Genomic DNA, 21,168 nt, shown 5'->3' with positions numbered 1-21,168 from the left:
AACCTTTAAATATTAAAACACAATGTTGACTTTTTACACGTATGACATGCTGTAACCGCACGGTTGACTTCCTCGTTACGGTGGTAAACCTGCAAACGCTTGAATGACATTTAAAAAAAAAAAAAAAAAAAAACGGAACTGTTTGGGCCAATTGGATTTTATTTATTGAGTAATTAGATGTGTGCATTTGTATGAATGTGTGTGTTTGGCGGGTTGCTTTGGTCACCGGGCGCCACGTTTTAGTTCTCTTCATCTGGAATCAGAAAATATTCCCCCATTAGTCTCCATGACAACGGGTCAGCTCGCTTAACTGAGCGTCTTCAACCTTCTCACCTTCTTCCTCCTCATCCTCTTCATCCTCCTCTTCCTCCTCCTCCTCTTCGTCGGAGCTGAAGGTTCCGTCGGGCAGGCTGTAGACGCGGATAACTTGCTGTGGGGGGAGGGGGGATGCAAGTGGAGAGCCAATCAGAAGGTGGCTGCGTTAAAACCTTGTGTGTCCTTTTTGGGTATTATTGGAAATTTGATTGTTGTTTTTTTCTATTTGGCGATCATTCTGGTTGTCTTAAAGCGTGTCAGTTGGACAATAGTCTCGAACTAGGAGCGACAGCCTGATGGTAGACACGGCTAAAAGCTTGGACAGGAGGGTTAGGGGCTGCTTACCTTGTTGGGGTCCTTGAGGATGAGGTACTTGCCCTCATCCAGCTTGCGGCAGATGTCGATGACGCAGCGGAGGATGCCCCAGGCGTTCTCCATGCTCAGGTTGATCTGGCTGGCAAACTCGTTGGGCTTGAACTGCTGGGTGCCCAGAACCACGTGGCGGGCAGAATCCTTCACATGGTAGCGGGACACGTAGCTGCAAGGAGACATTTGGATTGAAAATTTCATTCACCGTCAACACCGCTCTTCCGCATATCCTTCCGATATCTTATTTTATTTATTTTTATTTTTTTAACACACAACCATTGTTGGTGAACTTGCTAAGAACTCACCCCAGCTTGAGGTACTCCGAGCCGGCCAGCATGGCGCAGCAGGTCCAGCGGGCCAACTTGTAGCTGTTGTTCTTCAGCTCGGTGGCCAGGACCGCCCCTCGCTGAGAGTCCAGTTTCTGGCGCCAGTCTACGCCGTTGCAATGCTGCCAGCAAAAGACACGAGCATCATCATCGCACTGTCGAAAGCGGAAATGTAGGGTTTGTGGTCTCTCACCCTGGAGTCCCACTCGTTGAGGGTTTTGATGTTGATGAAGGACACTTCCCCGTTGGCGCCCGTCATCACGCCGTCGTGCTCGCAGCGGACGATCAGGTCGATGTCTTCTCCCAGCTTCCAGTGGCGGTACCTGGTGGTAGACAAGTATGAGCATTTTAAATCATGATTAAGATGACACTTGCAATATATATATATATACATGTATATATAAAAAAAGAAGACAAACCACAGACATCTTGAAAAATATTTTGAACACAAGCAATATAATATTTGCAATTTTATATACTTTTGGACATTAAAGGAGAAATTGGCTGATTGCTCAACAGCCTCACAAAATGTTCTTATCGTCTCCAAGAACTTTCCAAAGACGTGAAATGTTTTGCGCTCACCTGTAGGCAACAGACGCCACCTCACTCTTGTCCATGTCCTCCTCCACAAAAGGGTTGCTGGCAGGGAACTTGTAGCGTTCGCTGCCCTGAAGTCAATGCAAATACGTTTTGAAAATGTTGTCTTAGCAGATATAATTTGACATCTCATGGTATCTGTACTCGCAATAGATATCGATACTGGTATCGGCCCGCGCTCTTGTGGCCATTTTCGGTCGAGAACGGTCAGAAAGATTGGGGGGGAAAGAAAGTTTTGTTCAGTCTCGTTCGTTTCCTGTGAGTCTCCTTATGAGGTAACACTTCATATGTTCATTGCATTTCTTCTGGCAGCGCCAATTCGGTGTGCGGTACTGAGAATAATTGTTGTGAGCAATATCACCTATATCTGTGGTTCAATGTGTGTTATCTTCAAGCCACTACTTTTTCATTTGCATTGACCCTGCGGCTAATACTAAGGTGCGGCTTATCCATCAGATCACCAGAGGGCGCACTATAAAGGAAGCGCAAGAGCGTCATGCGCAGCAAAACAAACCAAGTGAGCCCACATACAGGAGAGATAGAACGAGAGCGACACAATGTGCGCCTTATTATGGAAGCGAAAGTAGCGGGAACCCGGTGCGGTAACATTCAAACTCCTGCGGCTTACAGTCGGATGCGGCTTATATGTGTAACAAACTTGAGTATTCACCAAATTGAATGGTCGAGAAATTACTGTACACGTTTGTAGCTCACCTAACTTTGCTGTGTTTAATTGCCTCGTTTACATTTGCCACACGCTGTGCTAGAACTGTGACGAGAATTATAGCTCTTATATATACACTACATTATATTTGTAATGAACGGAGAACATGAAACAGAAATACAGAGAGCCTTCCAAATTAACTCATTCACTCCCAGCAGCGTATAAATACATTTTTGGGAGCGAAGGACAAGTATTAGAAAACACATTTGGGATTGAATGAGTTAATAGCATGGGAAGCCCTATTGTACTGAAATGAATTCTTTGCACTTCACTGTATTCCTTAAAAGAAGTTGTACAACCACATATTGTCATTGGGAGTTTTTTTTCTGGCCACTGAATTATTTGTTTCATCTTATTTATCTTTTTTTTTTTTTAATTCATTTTATTGTTTTCTCTATGCAAAATAACTTATCAGCAAATTGAAAAAATATAATTGCCATTAATTTCATTCAATTTTAAGGAAATTTGCTATAGTTGGGATATATGTCATTTTTAAATAATATCTGTCATAGTTTTTTTTTGGTGTGGAAATTTTATGTATCATAAGTACTAATGTATCGGCATCGGTGCGTACTGAAGATTTGAGTATCGGTATCGGTCTAAAAATAAGTGGTATCGAACATCCTTGATAATTAATAATAAAAAAAACGCTCACCCTTGCCATGCGCAAGCACTGCTGGCTGAAGTTGTGGTTGATGTAGGTGGCCTCCATGGCCAGGTTACGCGGGGAATTGAAGGAGTTGCCCTCGTCCTGCGGCGGCTCGTTGGCCGTCTCGCTCACAGTCAGCAGATCTGAGCAGGTGGCCCAAGCGTGTCAAGTCGCGACACGCAAAAGAATAGAAAGGCGGCAATACGACACTCACCAAAGTCGGAGTTGTCGCGCTTGTCGAAGAACAGCTTGTTGCCCACCCGCTGCACGATGATGTCCCAGGAGTTGACGGAACGCGTGCAGCACATCAGGGTGGCCAAGATGGCGTCCGTGGCAAACACGTTGCCTTGGGTCTTGGCCAGCTGGACAGAGAGACACACTAAAGCATTAGCCGAGAAATTTCCTTAGAACCAAATGAAATTTACACAGACAAATGAAGAAATCATTGAAAAAAGTGGCAGCGGAGGCTCATAGATAAACATATCGAGAAAGCTGTAGAAAGGATTCCTTAAAACGTATAAATGTTGATTAAATGAAGTTATTGAACTTGCCCAGCCTGTGGAACCTCACTCCATATAATTTACACCATTTTATAAGTTTCTTGTCAAAATGGCCGCACATCAAATGTCATACTATTCATGTTTACGTTTTATTTAGATGCCAGATTAAATGATAACATTTAAGACTTCTCCTTCACTATGGAATGGGCAGTTAGTGTTTTAGAAATGTTGCAATTATTATTATTTTTTTAAATCAAATTTTAAGAAATTAGAACTACAACTTTAGGGATATTTCAGTGTGGAAGATCATATAAAAAAAGCTGGCTTCTAACTCACTAAATTTGATCACTAGGAGTGAGCGCTAATTGCATGAAGACATTTTGCAATTTTTTTACTTTAACATGTTTGAACTGTGAATTTACGATAACATTTTAACTCATTCTGAAATATCAAATGTAAAAATTTTCAAGTATTAACAGACGTCCTGAGACCAATGATGGACTAGAGATAGACTTTGAGGGCCGATACTGATTATTAGTAGTCAAGGACACTAAAAGGGAAAATATTGGCAATAAATAAATAAAAATTCCAGCTCTTCATGTTTTTGAATTTTTAAGTATATGTTTATTGAACAACTTTTAGGATTTGCAAAATATTGGAGTTACAAAAAAAAAAAATCTTAGTCAATAGACATCTTGGTTTTAAGAGTCCAACAAAAAGTTCAGGGATCTTCCAGGGGCAGTAGCATGTCTTTAAATAAAGTTAAATAAAAAACTTAAGTAATAGCTCCCCCATTGTTTTCTGCAATAAATATTTTTTTCCAAAATATCTGAAATATTAGATTTTACTTATCTCAGTTTTAATTTCAAACAAAAACAGAAGGTGCGGAGCGTTCCCAGGGTCAGCAGCAAATTCAAATAATGATTTCCCTGAAGTTAACACTTTTTTAAATAGATCTATTATCGTCCGTATGATTCTTCAAAATGGTCGATGCCGATATTCGTCAAAATGCTGAATATCGGCACCGATAACCTCTCTATGCCTATAAAATACATTAACTCATGGCGGCGGTGCGGCATGACACTAGTACCTTGCGGATGACGGGGTCGTCGGTGGTGGTGACGGTGTGGAAGATTCTCTTGATACTCTTCAGCTGCTTCTCATTGCGTGTGGTGATGCGGTCGAAGGCTTTGTCGTAGTACTCCAAGGCGCCACAGCACTCGCTGTGGAGGATGCAAGTGCCATTAAGCAAGCAGGTGCAAGAAGCGGGTCAAGGGCGGCTGCCGGCGCACTTACATGTCCACCGGGTCGGCCACCTCCATGTATCGCATCTTCATGAGCCTCGGGAAGTCCATCTCCTCTTTCACCTCCCAGTCGCTGCGTACCTCCACTGATGAATCTCTGGGCTTCAGTTGAGCCTTGGGAGAGAAACACACACACTTATTCATTCATTTAATATATATATATATATATATATATATATATATATATAAAATTTCAAATAATTTTTTTTTCAAGTTATCAAAAACCCAAAGCATTCCTTAACAAAAAATATTTAAAAACATCTAAAATAATCTTTAATATAGTCTATCCAAAACATACAGTAAAGTATTTATTCAATAAAAACTGTCTAAAATATTTTTATGTAATCCATCAAGAACAAAGCATTTCCTCAATATGAAATGTCTTCTTTTTTCCCCCCTTTTTTTTAACAACTATAATCAATAAAGTATTTAATAACTACTGCATTAAAAAAAAAAAATCAAAAAGATCTAATGAAATCTAAAACCTTATGTACTGTATTTCTTTCTACCAACTATATGTTAAAAATCTCTTTGTAAAGTGACCAAGTGAAAATGTAGACGTACCTGAGACTTTTGATCCCACTTTTGACGAACGCCAAACTGCTTCTGGAACTTCTTCTGCAGGCGCATTCGATCCCTGCAATGACAACACAAAGTGGAATGAATGAACACACAACTGACCGACCACTATTGAACTTAAAAAAAAAAAGACAAAAGACTAATCATCATCCGACCTCTCCTTTTGCTTGGCGCTCTTGGGCAGCGTCTGCATGTTGAACTGCGTCAGGTTCCTGCGGTCCTTGTCCCTGCGCAGGTTCCGCTGCCAGAACGGAACGGAAGATTGAGCCGGACGACGAGGGCTACGTTCGCAGACGACGACGTGTGTTGCTTTGTTACCTGAGCAAACCTCATGCGGTTCCTCTGGTAAGCCGTCTTCTGCATCTTGGCCGTGTCCACCAGCTGGAAGCTGGTCTCGTCCTCCTCGTGGAAGTACGCGTACTGGCTGCCGCCTCCGAACTGAGAAGAGTACTTATCTGTGCGCGGAAACATTTGGACAAGGAACTGTCATCAGTGTCATATCTGGACACTTAAGCCAGCAGAAAATTATTTGCACAGAAAGTACTTTTGCTCACTTTCTTTCAGAGTCCTCATTGTATTGCTCAGTCCTATTTTGGCAGTTTCCTATTTGTTTATAGGACTTTTAACCAGAATTGACCAGTTTTTTTGTGTGAACGGTTTTGATCTCTGTGACTGGTGTGTTGAATTTGAGCCCATCACTGAGTAAAGACGATGACTTTCTATCAATGTTTAGGGCCAGATTTTATTTGAGCAGGTTTCAGTTTCATATTTGTCCATGGGACTCTCAACCAGAAAAGAACATGCTTTTGTGAACAAAGGACTGATCGGATGCTGTGGTGCAGAATTCTTCAGTCAGGTTTAGAGCTGTTACCAACTTTATTTTAGTAGTTTTCTACTTGTCCTTTTGTAATAGGACTATCAGCTGGTATATCAACCAGATTTTTGTAAAGAAAAACTTTTGATTTGGTTCTTCTGCAATTGCTATGATGCATTTCAGTCCATCCACCTGCTTATCTATTTGTGATCAAAACAATTTTTTGTGTGTGTTATACCATTTTATTGTAGTTAGTGGTTGTTCTACTGTCTTACCCATGTTACAAAATGAGATGTTTATTAGCTTTCTTCATTTGTCATTAAATTGTTTTCTTTCCAACTCATTAATTCAAATGTTTTTACTTGACTTCATCATCTCTAATTTTGGAGGTTTCAAAACTCGAAAACATCAACTCTTTATCACTCACTGGTGTATCTTTTGTCCTGGTAAGTTGCTCCTGTCCAGTCGGCAACCTGACAACCACAAGGCCATAACAACATCATGAGTGAAAGCAGCCAATATGAGTGAGTGACAATCCGGTATGACTGGAGCCGACCTTTCCCAGGCGGTCTCCTTTGCTGAAGGGCTGGTATGGCATGTCCTTGAACTTGTCCGGTACGGCACAAGGACCCCATCCCGACGGGTTGTCCTGGATCACAGGCGCGTTGAACTTGGCCATGACCTGCCGATGGGATCCCAACACTTCAAATATTACACTTGAACAAGTCATATGCATCTTTTAGGTCGATTTAGCGGTGTTCCACAGGGTCTCAGGTTTTCTTCAGCACTTTTGTCTCCAGCAGGTCACTCCAAAAAAAGAGGAACTGCTCAGTTTGCGCAGTGGGCTAGTCATCACGGACCCCTCGACACCATATTATTTTATTACATGTCACTACAGTAAGTGAGGCTATGGGCTCGACGCCGAATAAAGTAGGGTGTAAAAGTCGTCAAGATTTTGCAGAGAATGGTATTGGTCGCTATTAGTAACAGGGAACAAAATGACTTTTTTTTGGACAGAGCGAGCCAGATGTTATTTGACGCGACAGATGTCAAACAGAGAGAAGAACAAGCCGCTACCGTCGGCTAATGTTGCTAACGCTAAAGGGCTAGTCATCACGCCGCGCTAGCTGTCTAGGCTAAGCTAACCGGCTAGCAAACTAGTTACAGCAAAACAACCTTAGTTTTGTTATCATCGAATACAAGCATGGAAAGAAATCATTTTCGCTCGTGTTTAGACGTGTCGTCGTGTTCTTACCGTACCCGATGTGACACGCCAAAACGCTTGAAACGGTATCGCTGATCTTCGGGAAAAATCACCAGACAGGGCGCCGGCGTGAAAGGAAGTTGTTAACTGCCGTGAAGCGCATTGTTGCAGATGTCGTAAAGTGTCGCAATCGCAAATTTTTTTTCAAGTAGGCCTACAGCGCCGCTAACTACTGTATGGTATATTATTTAGATTTATTTCTTTGCCTATGTGAGACTGTTGATATAGCCTAAAATAGTAATGGCATGTTATATAACTATTAGTATAATCTTTACAAGATTGCCTGTACATTTCGTTAACTGCAGTGTCACACTACAAACACCAGGGGGCAAGGAATCCTTATCTCCGTTGCAAAAACTACAAGGGTATTTTATTTGAAGGACATACACTTTTTCACTGCATATTTTGTTTACATTATTGCATAAATACCTTTAAGTAAGAACAAGAAATAATAGTCCAAATACCAACTTAAACATTCAATTGTTTATTTTGTGGAAAAAGTTTCTTCAAACCCTCACAGCGTTGAAACTGTACAATCAATAATTTAAAAAAAGCAAAATGTTTCAGTTTATTCCTCAGACACACAGGCAGACATTCACACCTCAGATTCAGCAGCTTTCAGCCCCCAAAATAGTGTTTAAATGTGTTATTAAATCCATTTTACAACACTGCTCCTTTACACAAAGCTAACAGGCCAATCAGAGGGCATCCCTGAAGGGGTCCTATTGTGCATCCTTTTCTAAAATCATTTAGAATCTCAGAAAAAGAGGTCGTGCATTAACAAAAAGCTTTAAAACAACAACAACAACAACAACAAAACAAAACAAAACACATTTTTTGTCTATTAGTCAGCAACAACAACACACATCTTTCTTTTCCTGCATATCATCAGAGAGAAAAATCTCTTCTGAAATTCTTGGCAACGACACTGAGCCCAATTCGAAAAACTCAAGTGGCACACAAACATTTGTTCCATTTTGCTGCTCTAGTTTATCTTACACTTCACCCAGAGTCAGGAATTCTATCAGAATGGACATAAAACAAGAAAAAAATACTCAAAAAGTGGAAAGTGGTTGTTTTATGTCACAGGTATTAGAAATGACAAAGTGGTACATTAACGATTTGAAGATATGTTTTTCTCTCATTTTGTGCATGTATGACTTTTTCAGAGCGCCACGGGTGGAAAAGCAGTAGCAGGGGCTGGCAGGAAGGAAGGAAACACATTCCCAACAACAGGAGTGTCGCTCCAAAAACGCAAATCCACCACACGCTGGACACTTGTGCCAGGAACATTCTCAGTGCGGCATTACAGCCTCAGGCCGCTCCACCAAAGCCGGTGTGGGGGAGGGGGGTTTAAATAATGCTGATTTTTGCCAGATTTGTTCCAAAATTGATGTTACACCCCTCCACATGAGCTACTAGGATGTTAGTTTGGAGATCAAATTGGTGTAAAATGAACAAAAGTTTAAGCGAAAAAGCAAATAAGTAGCTTTTCTTGTTCAGTCCAGTTATTTGATCATCAAATGAGGTGTCGAACTGATTCATGACTGTAAAATAATATTAAGTGCATGTTATGCATATACAAATGCCCCTGCATCTAATGCTGACATTTAAACCGCAAATATTGAGAATCTATTTTGTGTTGAATTTCTTTTTTTTTGGGGGGGTTTACATTTAATTACTATTTAAACTGCATTTGATATGGAAAACAAATGTTTAGCATTTTTTAACCCATCCTCTATTCATTGTTTTTGTGCTGACTTGGTGGCATTTAGATAAAAATAGTGCTGAGGTGACATCTTTGTGCTAAGGGACTATGTTGAAGTGAGTTGAGGAGCTTTGCTTAGTCAAAAATAGCGCTTTTGGCATCTACAAGCAATTAAAACGTTTTTGGAGAGGCTAACAATTACTGATGGAATTGTGCTATTCGCGACACAGCTCAAGGTTTAATTGTAAATATTTTTTTTGAACAACTTGACTTTTAAATCAGAAGTCATGGAAAATGGAAACAATCAAATATAAATAATATTCAACATATCATTGCTGCCATGTGAAAAACACGTACATTTTAGTATTTAAAAAATATTTTTTTTATGTTTTTGGGATGAAACTGAATGTAGACGTCCCAAAAACATAAAAATTTAAAGAAAAAAATGGACATGTGTTTTTCCACATAGCAGCAACAATATGTTGAGATGGGATTGTGTGTGTACGTGTGTATGTGTGTGTGTGTGTGGGGGTGGGGGGGGGGGTGGGGTGGGGGTGGGGGGACTTGTAAACTCTGCTTTAAACGTGATTAAAAAATGCATTTTGTCAAGATTTGCTACCAAAAAGCGATGAAATCAATTTAGCAAAGAACATGAATTAGAAACACTTGATTTGCATTAGTGGCCGCAGGGCCTTGAGTTTGACACACGGCCTCCTAAATGGCCAAAAGAAAAAGAAAAAGAAAAAACACAGCTCAAAATAGCTAAATAAAAGCTACAAAACTGATATGATCTCTTTGGCGTTTATGACAAGAGGAACTGAGCTGGAAATGGAAAAAGTGAGTTGGGGTTGTTGCAGGAAAAATGGCGGCAAAAGAGATAGCAAGCTGCGGGAGGAAGATGAAAGCGTAGTGAGGAGCTGCAGCTGCACTGATGAAGAAGATGAAGCCCTCCTGAGGAGCATCCATTATTCAGCAGCAATGAATCATGGGATGGCGCACGGAGGAGGCGGCGAAGCCAACATCAGAAGACTCGGGTCGCGTTCCGAATCATTCACTCATTCCCTAATCACCACGCAGGGATTTTTATAATATGAAGTACTATATAGTTGATGGTTGGCCTGAAATGACGAATTGAATACTTCCTATGTAGGGATATATTTATACAAGTGGACTACATAACAAACTCAGCCATTGAATGCAAAATAGTAGAGTTGCAACAATTATTGCTTAATCACCAACAAACCAACTATGAAAATATTCATAAACATGATCAACATTTTTGCAGATCTTCTGATGTTTGTTTCAGACTAAACCAGGAACTCAGTCAATCAGTTTATTTTTGTGGACTATATGCACTGTCAATTTGTACTACTACTACTAATAATGTTTGGTTTGTATAAATGAATATTAATCCAAAATTTATTTTTGTCCGAATCATCGAATAATACAAAATTAACAGAATAATTATGAAATAACCTTTAGTTGCAGCCTTAGTTCATTAATTATTTTCCCTTGGAACCAAGATGCCATAAAATGGCGGCAAAGCACTACTTTGGTCGAAATGATGCTCCTCAATTCTTTAACACAGTTCCTTGTCACCAAAATGCCACCAGACACACACATGCCAGATTAGATTCCCAAACTATTTGTCAAAACTCAAAAATTCCACGGAAATGGAAAACAATTTTACTGTATCAGCGCAATGCGTTATGGGATATATTGCTACTTTTCAAGATACATTGTGGGATATACTAAGGGCACAATACAGAGGTTAACCTATATCGACTAAACATTCCAGCAGCACTACAGAAGAGCGGATAGTGAGTGATGCTGTCACATTTGCGATGTGGCAGGATGACAGCTAACCGCAATGCTTCCCAGCAAGATGTCCCAGGGGACTTGAACGCAGCAAAAGCGTCTCGCTTGCCAGTTTTCTCACAATCGCACCTGAATTATTATTGCCAGCGCTCCGGTCTTAAAATAGAACGCAACATGCAACAAAAAGTGTCAATTAAGACGCACATGCTTCCATTGAACAGTCCTGGTTTTCTACTGAAAAAATGTCGAACTTGTGCTTAGCAGGACTGCAGCAGTTCCACATTAACAGGTAGTGTAAATGGAATTATGGATGACACTTTAATATAAATATTTAACAAACATATTATGATGCATGGCGACACGCCTCTAAGCAGATTGGCTCTCTGGCGAGATGAAAAAAAAAAAAAAAAAAACGTAATAAAAATTTAATGTGGCTTAAAGGAGTCTTTGCTCAAATCCACCAAACTAGGATGACTTCCTGACTCTAAAAAAAAAAAAAAAAAAACTTTTCCACCCCCGACACAAGATCATTTTTTGCCAAATTTGGAGCAGCGAGGAAGGGAGGGTGTGTGCCACATGGGACGAACGGGAGGCAGGTGTTGGCCGGGGTCTAAAACGGGGCCTCAGTGCAAGTAGTAGCAGTCGTAGTAGGCAAGTCTCAAAGTGTACAAAGTGAAGGGAAATCAAGAAAAAGAGTCCTTCACTTGAAGTTGTGTCAAGTTAGAAACAATTGTGAGGGACTTTAAATTGTCACTTTTCACCGCAACAAGACCCCCCCATGCAGCGCAGGCGGCGAGGCGCGGAACAGAAAGGAAACGGAAGCTTGATGCATCAAACTGTTCCAACTTCACACACGCTCATGAGTCTGCTAGTCAAGACCAGCAACGACTACTTGAGTTAGCTCCATTCGCAAGATGAAGGCCAGTACAACGAGGCGCTCTAGTATGTGAGGAGTTTTTGAGGCAGCTACACGAGTGTGTATGAGTTTGTGACAGAGGAGTGAGTGAGCATGTGAGTGTGTGTGTGTGGAACACATGAACGTGTATGAGTGAGGTGTGTGAAGAGTGAGTGAATGAATTGAGTGTGTGTGGAGTGTATTTGATGCGTGAAGTTTGTGTGAGTAGTGCATAAATATATAAATAGCGTGTGCTTGAGAGTATGATAAGAGTGTATGCAAGCACGAGAAGTAAGAGTGTGTGTGTGGGTAAATAAGTTTGTGTAAAGACAGTATGAATGTGTGAGGTGTGCGATGGAGTGAGTGAAAAGTGTATGAGTGTGTGTGACAAGAGCACTATGTGTGAGGGGTGTTTTTATGAGAGTATAAGCGTGTGTCGCCCGTCCCAAGAGGTGGTCAAGAGTGCGTGGAAGTGCTTGTGTGTGTGAGCGCACGCCAGCGGCTCAAAGAGCTTTTCCGAATGTGCTTGTGTGTGAGGCCATTTCAAATGTGTACCAACTTGTAGCTTATTGAGCTTCAGAACGCAGAGGAAGAAAAACCGAGCCACCTAATAAGCGTCTGTACAAGCGGCGAAAACTCCTCGTTCGTGTGTCTCACGTGACTCGTGGCGGGTCAGCAGCGGCACACCCAAAAACGTCAGACTCATTCTCCTGGGACGGCGCCGGACCCGAGTCACTCCCGTCAGCTTCGGGGGAAAGCGGCAGTTAGGAGATCTTGCAGTTGCTGCGCGTGCAGTTCTGCGGGGGGCTCTGCGGCGGCCGGATGGACTTGGAGCGCTTGAGGCTGTTGCCCTTGGAGCCGCCGGCCGGGTTGGCCAGCGAGTACGAGCGTCCGTGCATCATGACGGCATTCATGCCGTTGGCCATGGAGAAGGACTTGAGGTGCGACTTGATGGCCACGGGTAGCGGCAGCTTGTCGATGAGGTGGACCGGCGTGCACGACACGATGGCCCGGCAGCACAGGTCCTGCAGGCTGAACACTGAACACCCACAACAATTCAATCAAATTGAAACGGACACTTGGACGGTCTTCGGGCTCGTTGGGACGCACCTCGGTTGGGCTTCCAGAACTTCTCCATGCCGTGGCGCATGAGCACGATGCGCGACAGCTCCGTGAAGGACTCGATGACGTTGAAGTTGCACAGTGGGCTCACCTCGAAGAAGGTCATGCCGTTCTTCTCGGCGTAGGCCCGCGCCTGCTCGGTGGGCACCTGCCGCTTGAAGGCCAGGTGCAGGCGGTTGCCCACCAGGATGCGGGGAACGCCCGGCGCGTGCTGCCCACAACAGACAGAGACAACAGGTTGTGTACGCGGAGATAATGTGGCCACTTCGGATTTGAAAAACTGACCGATGGGCCCAGTCATTCAACAACAACAAAAAGAAAAAATATCAAACATAAGAAATGATCTCTCACAGGGAGATCAATAAAGCACCATCGACCTCACTAACCTCATCAATTTCTCTGATCCACCTGTCGATGCCGTCAAAGGACCAGCGGTTGGTGATGTCGTACACCAGCAGGATGCCCTGCGCGCAAGGTGGAAGAACGTGAAAAAGCAATCTAGGAGAAAAAAGAACCGACAAGTCCTTTGTGTGTGCGTGACTCACCTGAGCGCCGCGGGAGTACGAGCGGAAAATGGTGCAGAAACGTCCCTGTCCTGACGTGTCCCTAAAGACGAGAAGGGGGAGAAGATTTTAGGACAACAAGTGGAAACACGTGAAAAGAGCTACCAGGGTGGTCGACCCGTGGGCCATTCACACAACCAGAAAAAGGCAAAAAAGTGCAAGGAAAGCTAAGATTTCCGCTGCTCCCTGAAGGCAACACAAACAAAAAGACAAATACAGTAAGTTAAAGAGATACTTGACTCGTTGAGACATTTTCAACATAGTATTTTGTCTATAAATGTGATAACTTGAGCATGGGCGGCCGCAGCTGGCCGCCCGTCGTAGACTGCCGCTCGCCATTTTTCATAAAGAATTAATAGCTTTAAAAACAAATTTCGGCACTTGCTGTAGATGGAAGTTCATCACCTGTTCTGAGGAAACTGGTAATGAACAATCATGGCTCAATTTGATGACCAACACAGATAACAGGTGAGCCGTGATTGGTCGTTACCTATTTCCTCAGCACAGGTGATTTCATTTTTAGTCGACAGCAAGTGGGAAAATGTTTTTAAAGGTATTAGTTGTACATGACAAATAATCAAGTTATCAAATTAATTCTAGACAATATATGAACTTTTCACTGCTGAAAATGTCTCATTGAGTCAAGTATCCATTTAAATTTCACAGACAAATGCTCAAAATGCATACTAAGAAAAATTATGGGTGCAACAATTAATCAATCAGTAACTAATCAATTATCAAATTAATTGCTAATCAATGAATCTTTATTCAATTAAAAACATCCAAATGCTCAAAATTTCAACTTGTGGTTAGTAAATATCCAATTTCTGATTATCTTTGTGTTAAATCAAAATAAAACATTTTGCTTTTACTTTGAAAATCAATGATCAACATTATCTGACATGTTATGGATCAAGCTAGTAACTGAATCGTAATTAGTTTGTTTGTGGATTTTCTGTGCTGTCAATTTGAAATAATGTCATGTCATGTTTTGGAATAAAAGGATGGAAATTATTTATTTTAAATCCAATTTGTCAATTAATCAACAAAATTATTGACAAATTAATCAACAAAATTATTGACAAATTAATCAATCTTTAATTGCAGCCTTAATAAAAATGTCTTCAATTGCTGCATTTTCTAAAGAAATATATATATATATATATATATTTTTTTTTTTTTTTTAACACATTTCTGAAGGATTTTATAAAAACTGAAAATGGCCGCTGGCAGGAAAGATTTTAGAAAAACACACTTTGTGAATCCAGATTATTTGAAGTGCTGTGACAACTTCAAGACCACCCAGGGATTTTTGCAGCTCCCACCTCTCTGCTGTCGTGTGACGCACCCAAAGCGGCTCGATCCAAAACACACAAACGCTGCACTAGATCCAAGTCAGCAGCAGTGACAATGAACAGATTCCCCGCCACAAATGGTCAGGAGGATTGTTTTTGGAAGAATCCTATCTGGCGTGCTTCTGCATTGCAATTTGTTGTGCCCGTGTAATCTGAGCACGACTGTAGCTGTGCCAAAGGGATTGTGGAGGAACACGTCTCCCGGGAAAACACGCCGCTTTCTTTCCTCTCCTTTTACCGCCTCAGTCTGAGTTGGACCAGCTTGAGTCATGATACCGATGGAAACGGTGCAAGAAGAAAAATGAGGGGGAAAGTGTGACGCAGCATTAATGCGAACGATTCCGCGGGGAGCAGCCGGCTCAGCTCCTCTCCGCTTGCCCCACTTTCAAGAAAACACGTTTGACGCTCACACGGAGCAACACACAAGAGGCAAGAACAACATAAGTGCTGACGTACGCTTTCACACAGGCCATGTTAGCTGCAGCTCACTGTTTTGTGTGGAAGGTGGCAATGTGGGATGCACTAAAAGCCGGATGTCATTCATCTGCATCCAAATAGCTTTGAAATATGTCTCAACTCAGCGAGAATGTTGGTTGGATCGGATGTACTCACCAAAGCTCCAGCTTCACCCTCCTGCCATCCAGAAGAATGGTGGTGGTCTTATAATCGATGCCTGGAAAAAGAAGAATGGCAATGTCACTTGACCCACAATACATTGCGGCGAGGGTTAGGATGTACAGTATTCAGTGAATGTGTGGTCGTGAGTTTCAAGGAAAATTCCTGTGACCCTTTATTACTTTCCACTTCCTCACAAGTTCAACAATATTTCAATTGTCCTCCGAATTGTTTGTTTAACGGTCAAAAGAGTAAACCTGTCTGATGACACCTGCCGCTTCATGTCCGGACATGTTCCCCTGCTGGATCTTCTTAACCGGTTCCTGTGGTTTTTCACGCGGTCGTCAGAAAAAGACCCGAGGCCAAACACCTGAATCGCACTTTGACAACCGTTTTACCACTTTCTACTTTGCGGTTTGATTGTTAGCAAAGGTAAAAGCCAACAAAATGTCTTTCTGATATGAGTTCGGTATAACAAATTGATGAATGCCCCATAATCATTACTGATAGGCGGAATAACAAGCAGCAACAAAAGTTGTGCATGCATGTGTGGCTCTTGGTTTCCGACAGAGGTTTGATCCTATGGCAGCGATGTAAACACAATTTGTACAAAAGTTGGAAATAACCTACACGAATGCAGTGGGGAAGTCATTGTTACAGACGTAATGCACAGCATATTATTCACAGTTCATTGCTCACAAATTCAACTATTTGCGCTTTTTTGTCTGAATTTATATCTATTTGTGGCAGGGCCTCAATAGTGAATAGCAGGGGGTTGCAGTAAATATTTATTGAGCCCCAAAATTGCTATGCAGTCTGACTGCTCACATTTCAAATGTTCATTTATTAAGGCTTATGTTAACATAAATGTTTAAGCAAAACAGACATTGACAACTTTTTTTTTTAATCTATTATTTCGTACGAAGGCGCCGATGCAAATTAACGCTGGGGAAAAAAATGCACAAAAAAAAGTTTAAAAGTAAAGCAAATAGACAAAAGCAAAACTTGTTTGGAAAAATGTCATTTTCCATAAGTGCAGGGTGAAAACAGTCAGTTAAAATGGGAGATTAGAGTTTTGCCTGAAAAAAAAATCCAACATTTCATTTCAAGGCCATGTAAACTAGATTAAATCAAGCGTAAACAATTTTTGACTCCAAAAGCTATCGCAGTAATTCCACACTTGGACTACACGAAATGGAGGACGAGTGACGGCAATTAACGGCCGCTTGCTAACATCATCAACATCCTGAGATCTTCCGAGCTAAAGTGCTGAGCTAATTCCATTGCGGAGTTGGAGAGAGCGCTTCCTGGGATGATCGATGGCTCTTGTGATCTGTACGCTCGATGCTTCTATTCTGAGAGATGCGAGAGGACGACTCGTTCAAAGAGACGACGACAAGCGCGTGGACGAAGTGCGCCGTCCACAGCATCTGTGAAATTAGCGTTTTGGGTAAACCGCATATTGCGGCATTGTTTACGACAAAGAAGCAGCAGTTCCTGCCGTGCCAGAGGATACGCCATAGAGTACTTATTTTTGGACACGGGATGGCTACATACGGCCAACACATATGAAACATTTTATATAGAGGAAAATAATTGTCAATGTCAATGACGTGATTCAGATGACGGATGGGCAATGGGATGAAAGCTGATGGAAGGATGGATGAGGAATGCGAAAACCGATTGATGGCTAGAGAGATAGACGGACAGGTATTTTCAAGGCTGCCATATAATACATACTGTATTGTAATATATCGATATAAAAATGACAGTGTTAATATAATTACAATAAACGTGCATTCATACAAATAAAGGCCTGACTATGGTAAATGCACGACTCCTAACCAACGCTCTGTGCTGCCTGCAGTTGAGTAAACAAATGCTTCCGGCCACCACGCGAGGAGGAAAATAAGCAACTATTTCATCACATGGATGAAGTAACTCTGACAACAACACAAAATCTGAGCACACTAAGAACACCAACTCAACACGTGCGTGCGCACACACAGCACAAACACACTTGAAGGTTCCTTGCCTAAAAAAAAGAGCCGGAGGACATTTTCATCCAATCACAAGCTTCTGCTTCTTCTGTCCTGATTTCCTGCCGTTTAAATATTTACTTTGGTCACACAATGTTGTTGTTTTTGCTACTCTTAGCCCAAAGGAAGCGGACTAGCAATTGACTTTTCCTCACATTTGGACTTTAAAGTTAAGTTGCATACAGACAGTCCTCTAAGGGAGGCGCTTTAAGCATCAACATAATTACAGCGGGAAGCGTAATTCAGAGATCAGAATGATGTATCTATTTACTAGGGGTGTTAGAAAAAATTGATTTGGCAATATATCGCGATATTACAGCGCGCAATTCTCGAATCGATTCGATATGCGGCCGAATCTATTTTTCAACATAATTTTTTAATGGAAATATTCAACAAAACGTCTTACTTAGGGTTAGGATTCACACATTCAGCATGGAAGAATGTTATATTAATGGAACATGAAGCCTTAATATTTTATTTCAGTGCTGTTCAAACATGAGACAGACTGCAACCTGTTTGTTAAATGCAGTGGCTCAGTTGTAAGCCTGAATTTTCCGATAAATAAATTTTCCATACAAATCTTACAGTGTACATGTACAAGTTTACTGATTTGTATTTTTCAAATTTGAGAGAAAAAAAAAAATCGCAATAATCAATTTATAGATTCGTATCGGGATTAATCGGTATCAAATCGAAACGTGACCTATGAATCGTGATACAATTGAATCGCCAGGTACTAGGCAATTCACACCCCTACTATTTACTTAAAAAAAAATTGATACTTAAAACAGAGACTGATATTCCCCTTGGACTGATTTATTTTCCAGACAGAATAATCATCAACGTACCAACACCACTATGCATCTAGCATGCTCACAACCACTAACTTACGTTACATAGACTACTGTACTAGCCTATTCTGCAGTTTATACAACACAAACTACATTCACAGGAGGCTCATAGATAGTATTAACTTGCATACTTGTCTAAATAAGCACACAACGATGTGACATAACACATGGGGAAACAAATATGCGCACTACCATTTTACACAAACGGTATTATTAAGTCATTAAACTTGCTGGATTTTAGTAGCATCCTGAGAAGCAAAAGCATACTTTTCAGTTTCACAGTTTCAGTGCATTCAAGGACCACAAACATCACAAATTCAACAATAAAACACCATCAACACAACACAAATAATTAAATCTAACCACAACACGACATTCCACGAGATAGCACTCAAGTTATACTTTTATTGCTATGTCTATTGGTGATTTTTTTCTGCAATTAGTAGAGCATAGTTTAAAAAAAAAATTTTTAAAGTACGCCTAGCCGAATTTGTGTGTGATGTCCACAGTGCTAGGACTACAGCTATCCAATGATTTTTCATTGTTAAACAACAAAACATGCATCCACATGCCCAAACTCACATTCCACATCTGTAACATTGCATGTGTGTGGCTTTAAAAGATGGGACAAACGCTGGTGAGTGACGTGGGAGTCAGTGAATGAGAGCGTTTAGTGTAGTCTGCGGTGATATAGGTGTGTAAAAATGATCACTGCATAGCTTCGAGGAAGAACTTTCACTGGAACCCTTTTGGTAATCAATTAATTAGAGTTATTCGATTAACCATTTCAGCCCTACGTACTACAAAACCCCTTAAAACGACTCACCGCTGCTGTAAGCGTAGGGCGACTCGGCCGAGCCGTCCTGCAGGCTGTCCAGGATCTCGCCCTTGCCCACGTCGCTGTCGCCCACCAGCAGGAACTTGAGCAAGTAGTCGTAGCTTTTCACCGGGCTACCCTGGCTGCCCATGGCCTTCTCTCACATGAGCCCTAGTGAGCAAATCAGTAAATGATGAGGGCATCAAAACAAAGTCGTTCATGGTGGCCGGAACGTGCTGACTTCACACCTATGTGTCATCTGCAAATAAATGCGTGACTGGACCAACAACAATTCACCAGTGCGATGTGGGCTAAAGGCAAAAAAATATAAATGCATATATAAACATATATATTATAAATATAACTGTCTAAGATTATAAATGGCAAGACATTTGATGTTGCCTTTAAAAATGATGTGCAAAGGAAAACCAGTCTAAGATCTAATACAGACAAATTAAGGTGATTTTGGAAGGCTAAAATGATTATTTTCAGTAATATATATTAAATTGTATTTGAAGGATAGTTTGTGCTGACTTGACTGTTGGTGCAAAATAATAGTTTCAGCTTTCAGTTGTCTTGGGGGGAAAAAAGAGAACAGTCTGGTAATTAACGCAATAAAATTAAGGTGACTTGCTTAAAAATCCCCCATTATTACAATGTTGTCAGTTATGGAACCAGCACAAAGTGGTATTTATTTGCTGACCATAGTGTTTAACAAAACCATAATAACAATTTTCCCCCTTAAAAAGGCGAGATAGAAGCTGTTTAGAATGTTTTAATAAGGGAACAACAAGCTATCTCCCTGCAGCACAAGCTAACATGCTAACACGCTAACATCGCTCCCACATTTGACTGCCGCCAACGTCATCGAGTAGGCGCCACAAAATTGGAAGGAAAAAAATGCATTTCATGACACCGTCACCGGTCACGTTCATGCCGACTTACGCGTGTGAGTCAACGTTTTAAATTAAACACACACCCCGGTGTTAGCAGCTACCTAGCTGGTGCTAACCTGGTGAGCTCCACTCCCAGCGATGTCTTCTTGATTTCAGGCCGTCTCGTCGTCCTCTCGTCCGGGTACGAAGATTACTGGAACGTCCCTCCGTCACATCCAGGGAAGGGTGTTATGCGCGAGAGCTGGGGAGAAAAGCGCCGCAACGGTGATTTTTATACTTCCACTACGAATCTGTGCGCGTTCTCAGTCGTGTCAGTCCGTGACGTCCATGTTTCTCCATTCCTGCGGGCCATGGGGAAAGACAAGCCGACAACAGTGAGGGATCTGCGGATGCCTGACAGATTGCTGCTGGGCTACTCTCTCCAGCTTTGAGCGCCCGCCTTCTCATTCACGTGATTGGTTTCTACACTCATGAAGACGTAGAGGGCGGGCACAATTGGTTGGGTGAGGCTGCCAATCAAACACCCTTGTCAACAACACGCAAATTACGTATGAAACAACCGAAATTATCAAATATTCACACTTAACAGAGACAGGAGCAATATTTATGAACCAGATTTAAAATAATATTTATATAAGATATATATATAAAAAAAATGGATTGACGCTAGGATCTTCTCTCGCGCTCCCGCCCATCAGTTCTAACTTCTAAGTCCCGCCTTTTCATACAGAAGCTTCGTTGCTATATTCACTGCATTGGTCAAGCGCAGTTGTCAATCAAACTTACCGTCAATAACACGCAGACGGTGGAGGGAAATTTTTTTATTTATCACGTTGTTAAATTAAACAAGGAGAGAAGCTGTATTCACGGCATGTATTTAAAAATATATATTTATTTCTAGTCTTGTTAGCATTTTAATGAGGTAGCAGCTGTCTCGCACGCTCTGCCTTTCAGCTAAAAGCTCCGCCTTCTCACTCGCGTGATTGGGCGCCGTGTTCACAACGCGGAAACGGAGGGCGCCATTCGTCCAGAAGGGTTGTCACCGTTG

At 41.6% G+C, this 21,168-nt stretch overlaps 2 protein-coding genes across 4 annotated transcripts; both read right to left on the bottom strand.

Moving 5' to 3' along the window:
• Nucleotides 1-139: 139 nt before the first annotated feature.
• On the bottom strand, nt 140-7,560 carry eif3d (eukaryotic translation initiation factor 3, subunit D). 2 transcript variants are annotated; one of them, XM_077559611.1, is made up of 16 exons: nt 7,438-7,560; nt 6,734-6,859; nt 6,605-6,650; nt 5,682-5,818; nt 5,519-5,604; nt 5,349-5,421; nt 4,777-4,898; nt 4,571-4,703; nt 3,195-3,342; nt 2,987-3,123; nt 1,593-1,678; nt 1,204-1,333; nt 990-1,132; nt 661-853; nt 334-430; nt 140-253 (listed from the first exon to the last, which is right to left on the bottom strand). In XM_077559611.1, exons 2-16 carry the CDS (start codon nt 6,854-6,856, stop codon nt 240-242), a joined length of 1,668 nt encoding a protein of 555 aa, XP_077415737.1. In that variant the 5' UTR covers nt 6,857-6,859; nt 7,438-7,560; the 3' UTR covers nt 140-239. The 2 variants fall into 2 exon arrangements, with proteins under 2 accessions (XP_077415737.1, XP_077415738.1); XM_077559612.1 differs by having other exon boundaries at nt 7,433-7,467.
• Nucleotides 7,561-7,909: 349 nt separating this feature from the next.
• rab40c (RAB40c, member RAS oncogene family) lies at nt 7,910-20,531 on the bottom strand. Of its 2 annotated transcripts, XM_077558868.1 has the most exons (7): nt 20,237-20,531; nt 19,234-19,395; nt 15,515-15,575; nt 13,530-13,590; nt 13,371-13,448; nt 12,973-13,195; nt 7,910-12,901 (listed from the first exon to the last, which is right to left on the bottom strand). In XM_077558868.1, the coding sequence occupies exons 2-7, from the start codon at nt 19,373-19,375 to the stop codon at nt 12,627-12,629; spliced, it is 840 nt and encodes a 279-aa protein (XP_077414994.1). In that variant the 5' UTR covers nt 19,376-19,395; nt 20,237-20,531; the 3' UTR covers nt 7,910-12,626. The 2 variants fall into 2 exon arrangements, with proteins under 2 accessions (XP_077414994.1, XP_077414993.1); XM_077558867.1 differs by having other exon boundaries at nt 13,371-13,590.
• Nucleotides 20,532-21,168: the final 637 nt, after the last annotated feature.

This window comes from Vanacampus margaritifer, chromosome 2, assembly GCF_051991255.1.
Source record: "Vanacampus margaritifer isolate UIUO_Vmar chromosome 2, RoL_Vmar_1.0, whole genome shotgun sequence".
Lineage (NCBI taxonomy): Eukaryota > Metazoa > Chordata > Actinopteri > Syngnathiformes > Syngnathidae > Vanacampus > Vanacampus margaritifer.
This window is presented reverse-complemented; position numbering and strand designations above follow the sequence as displayed.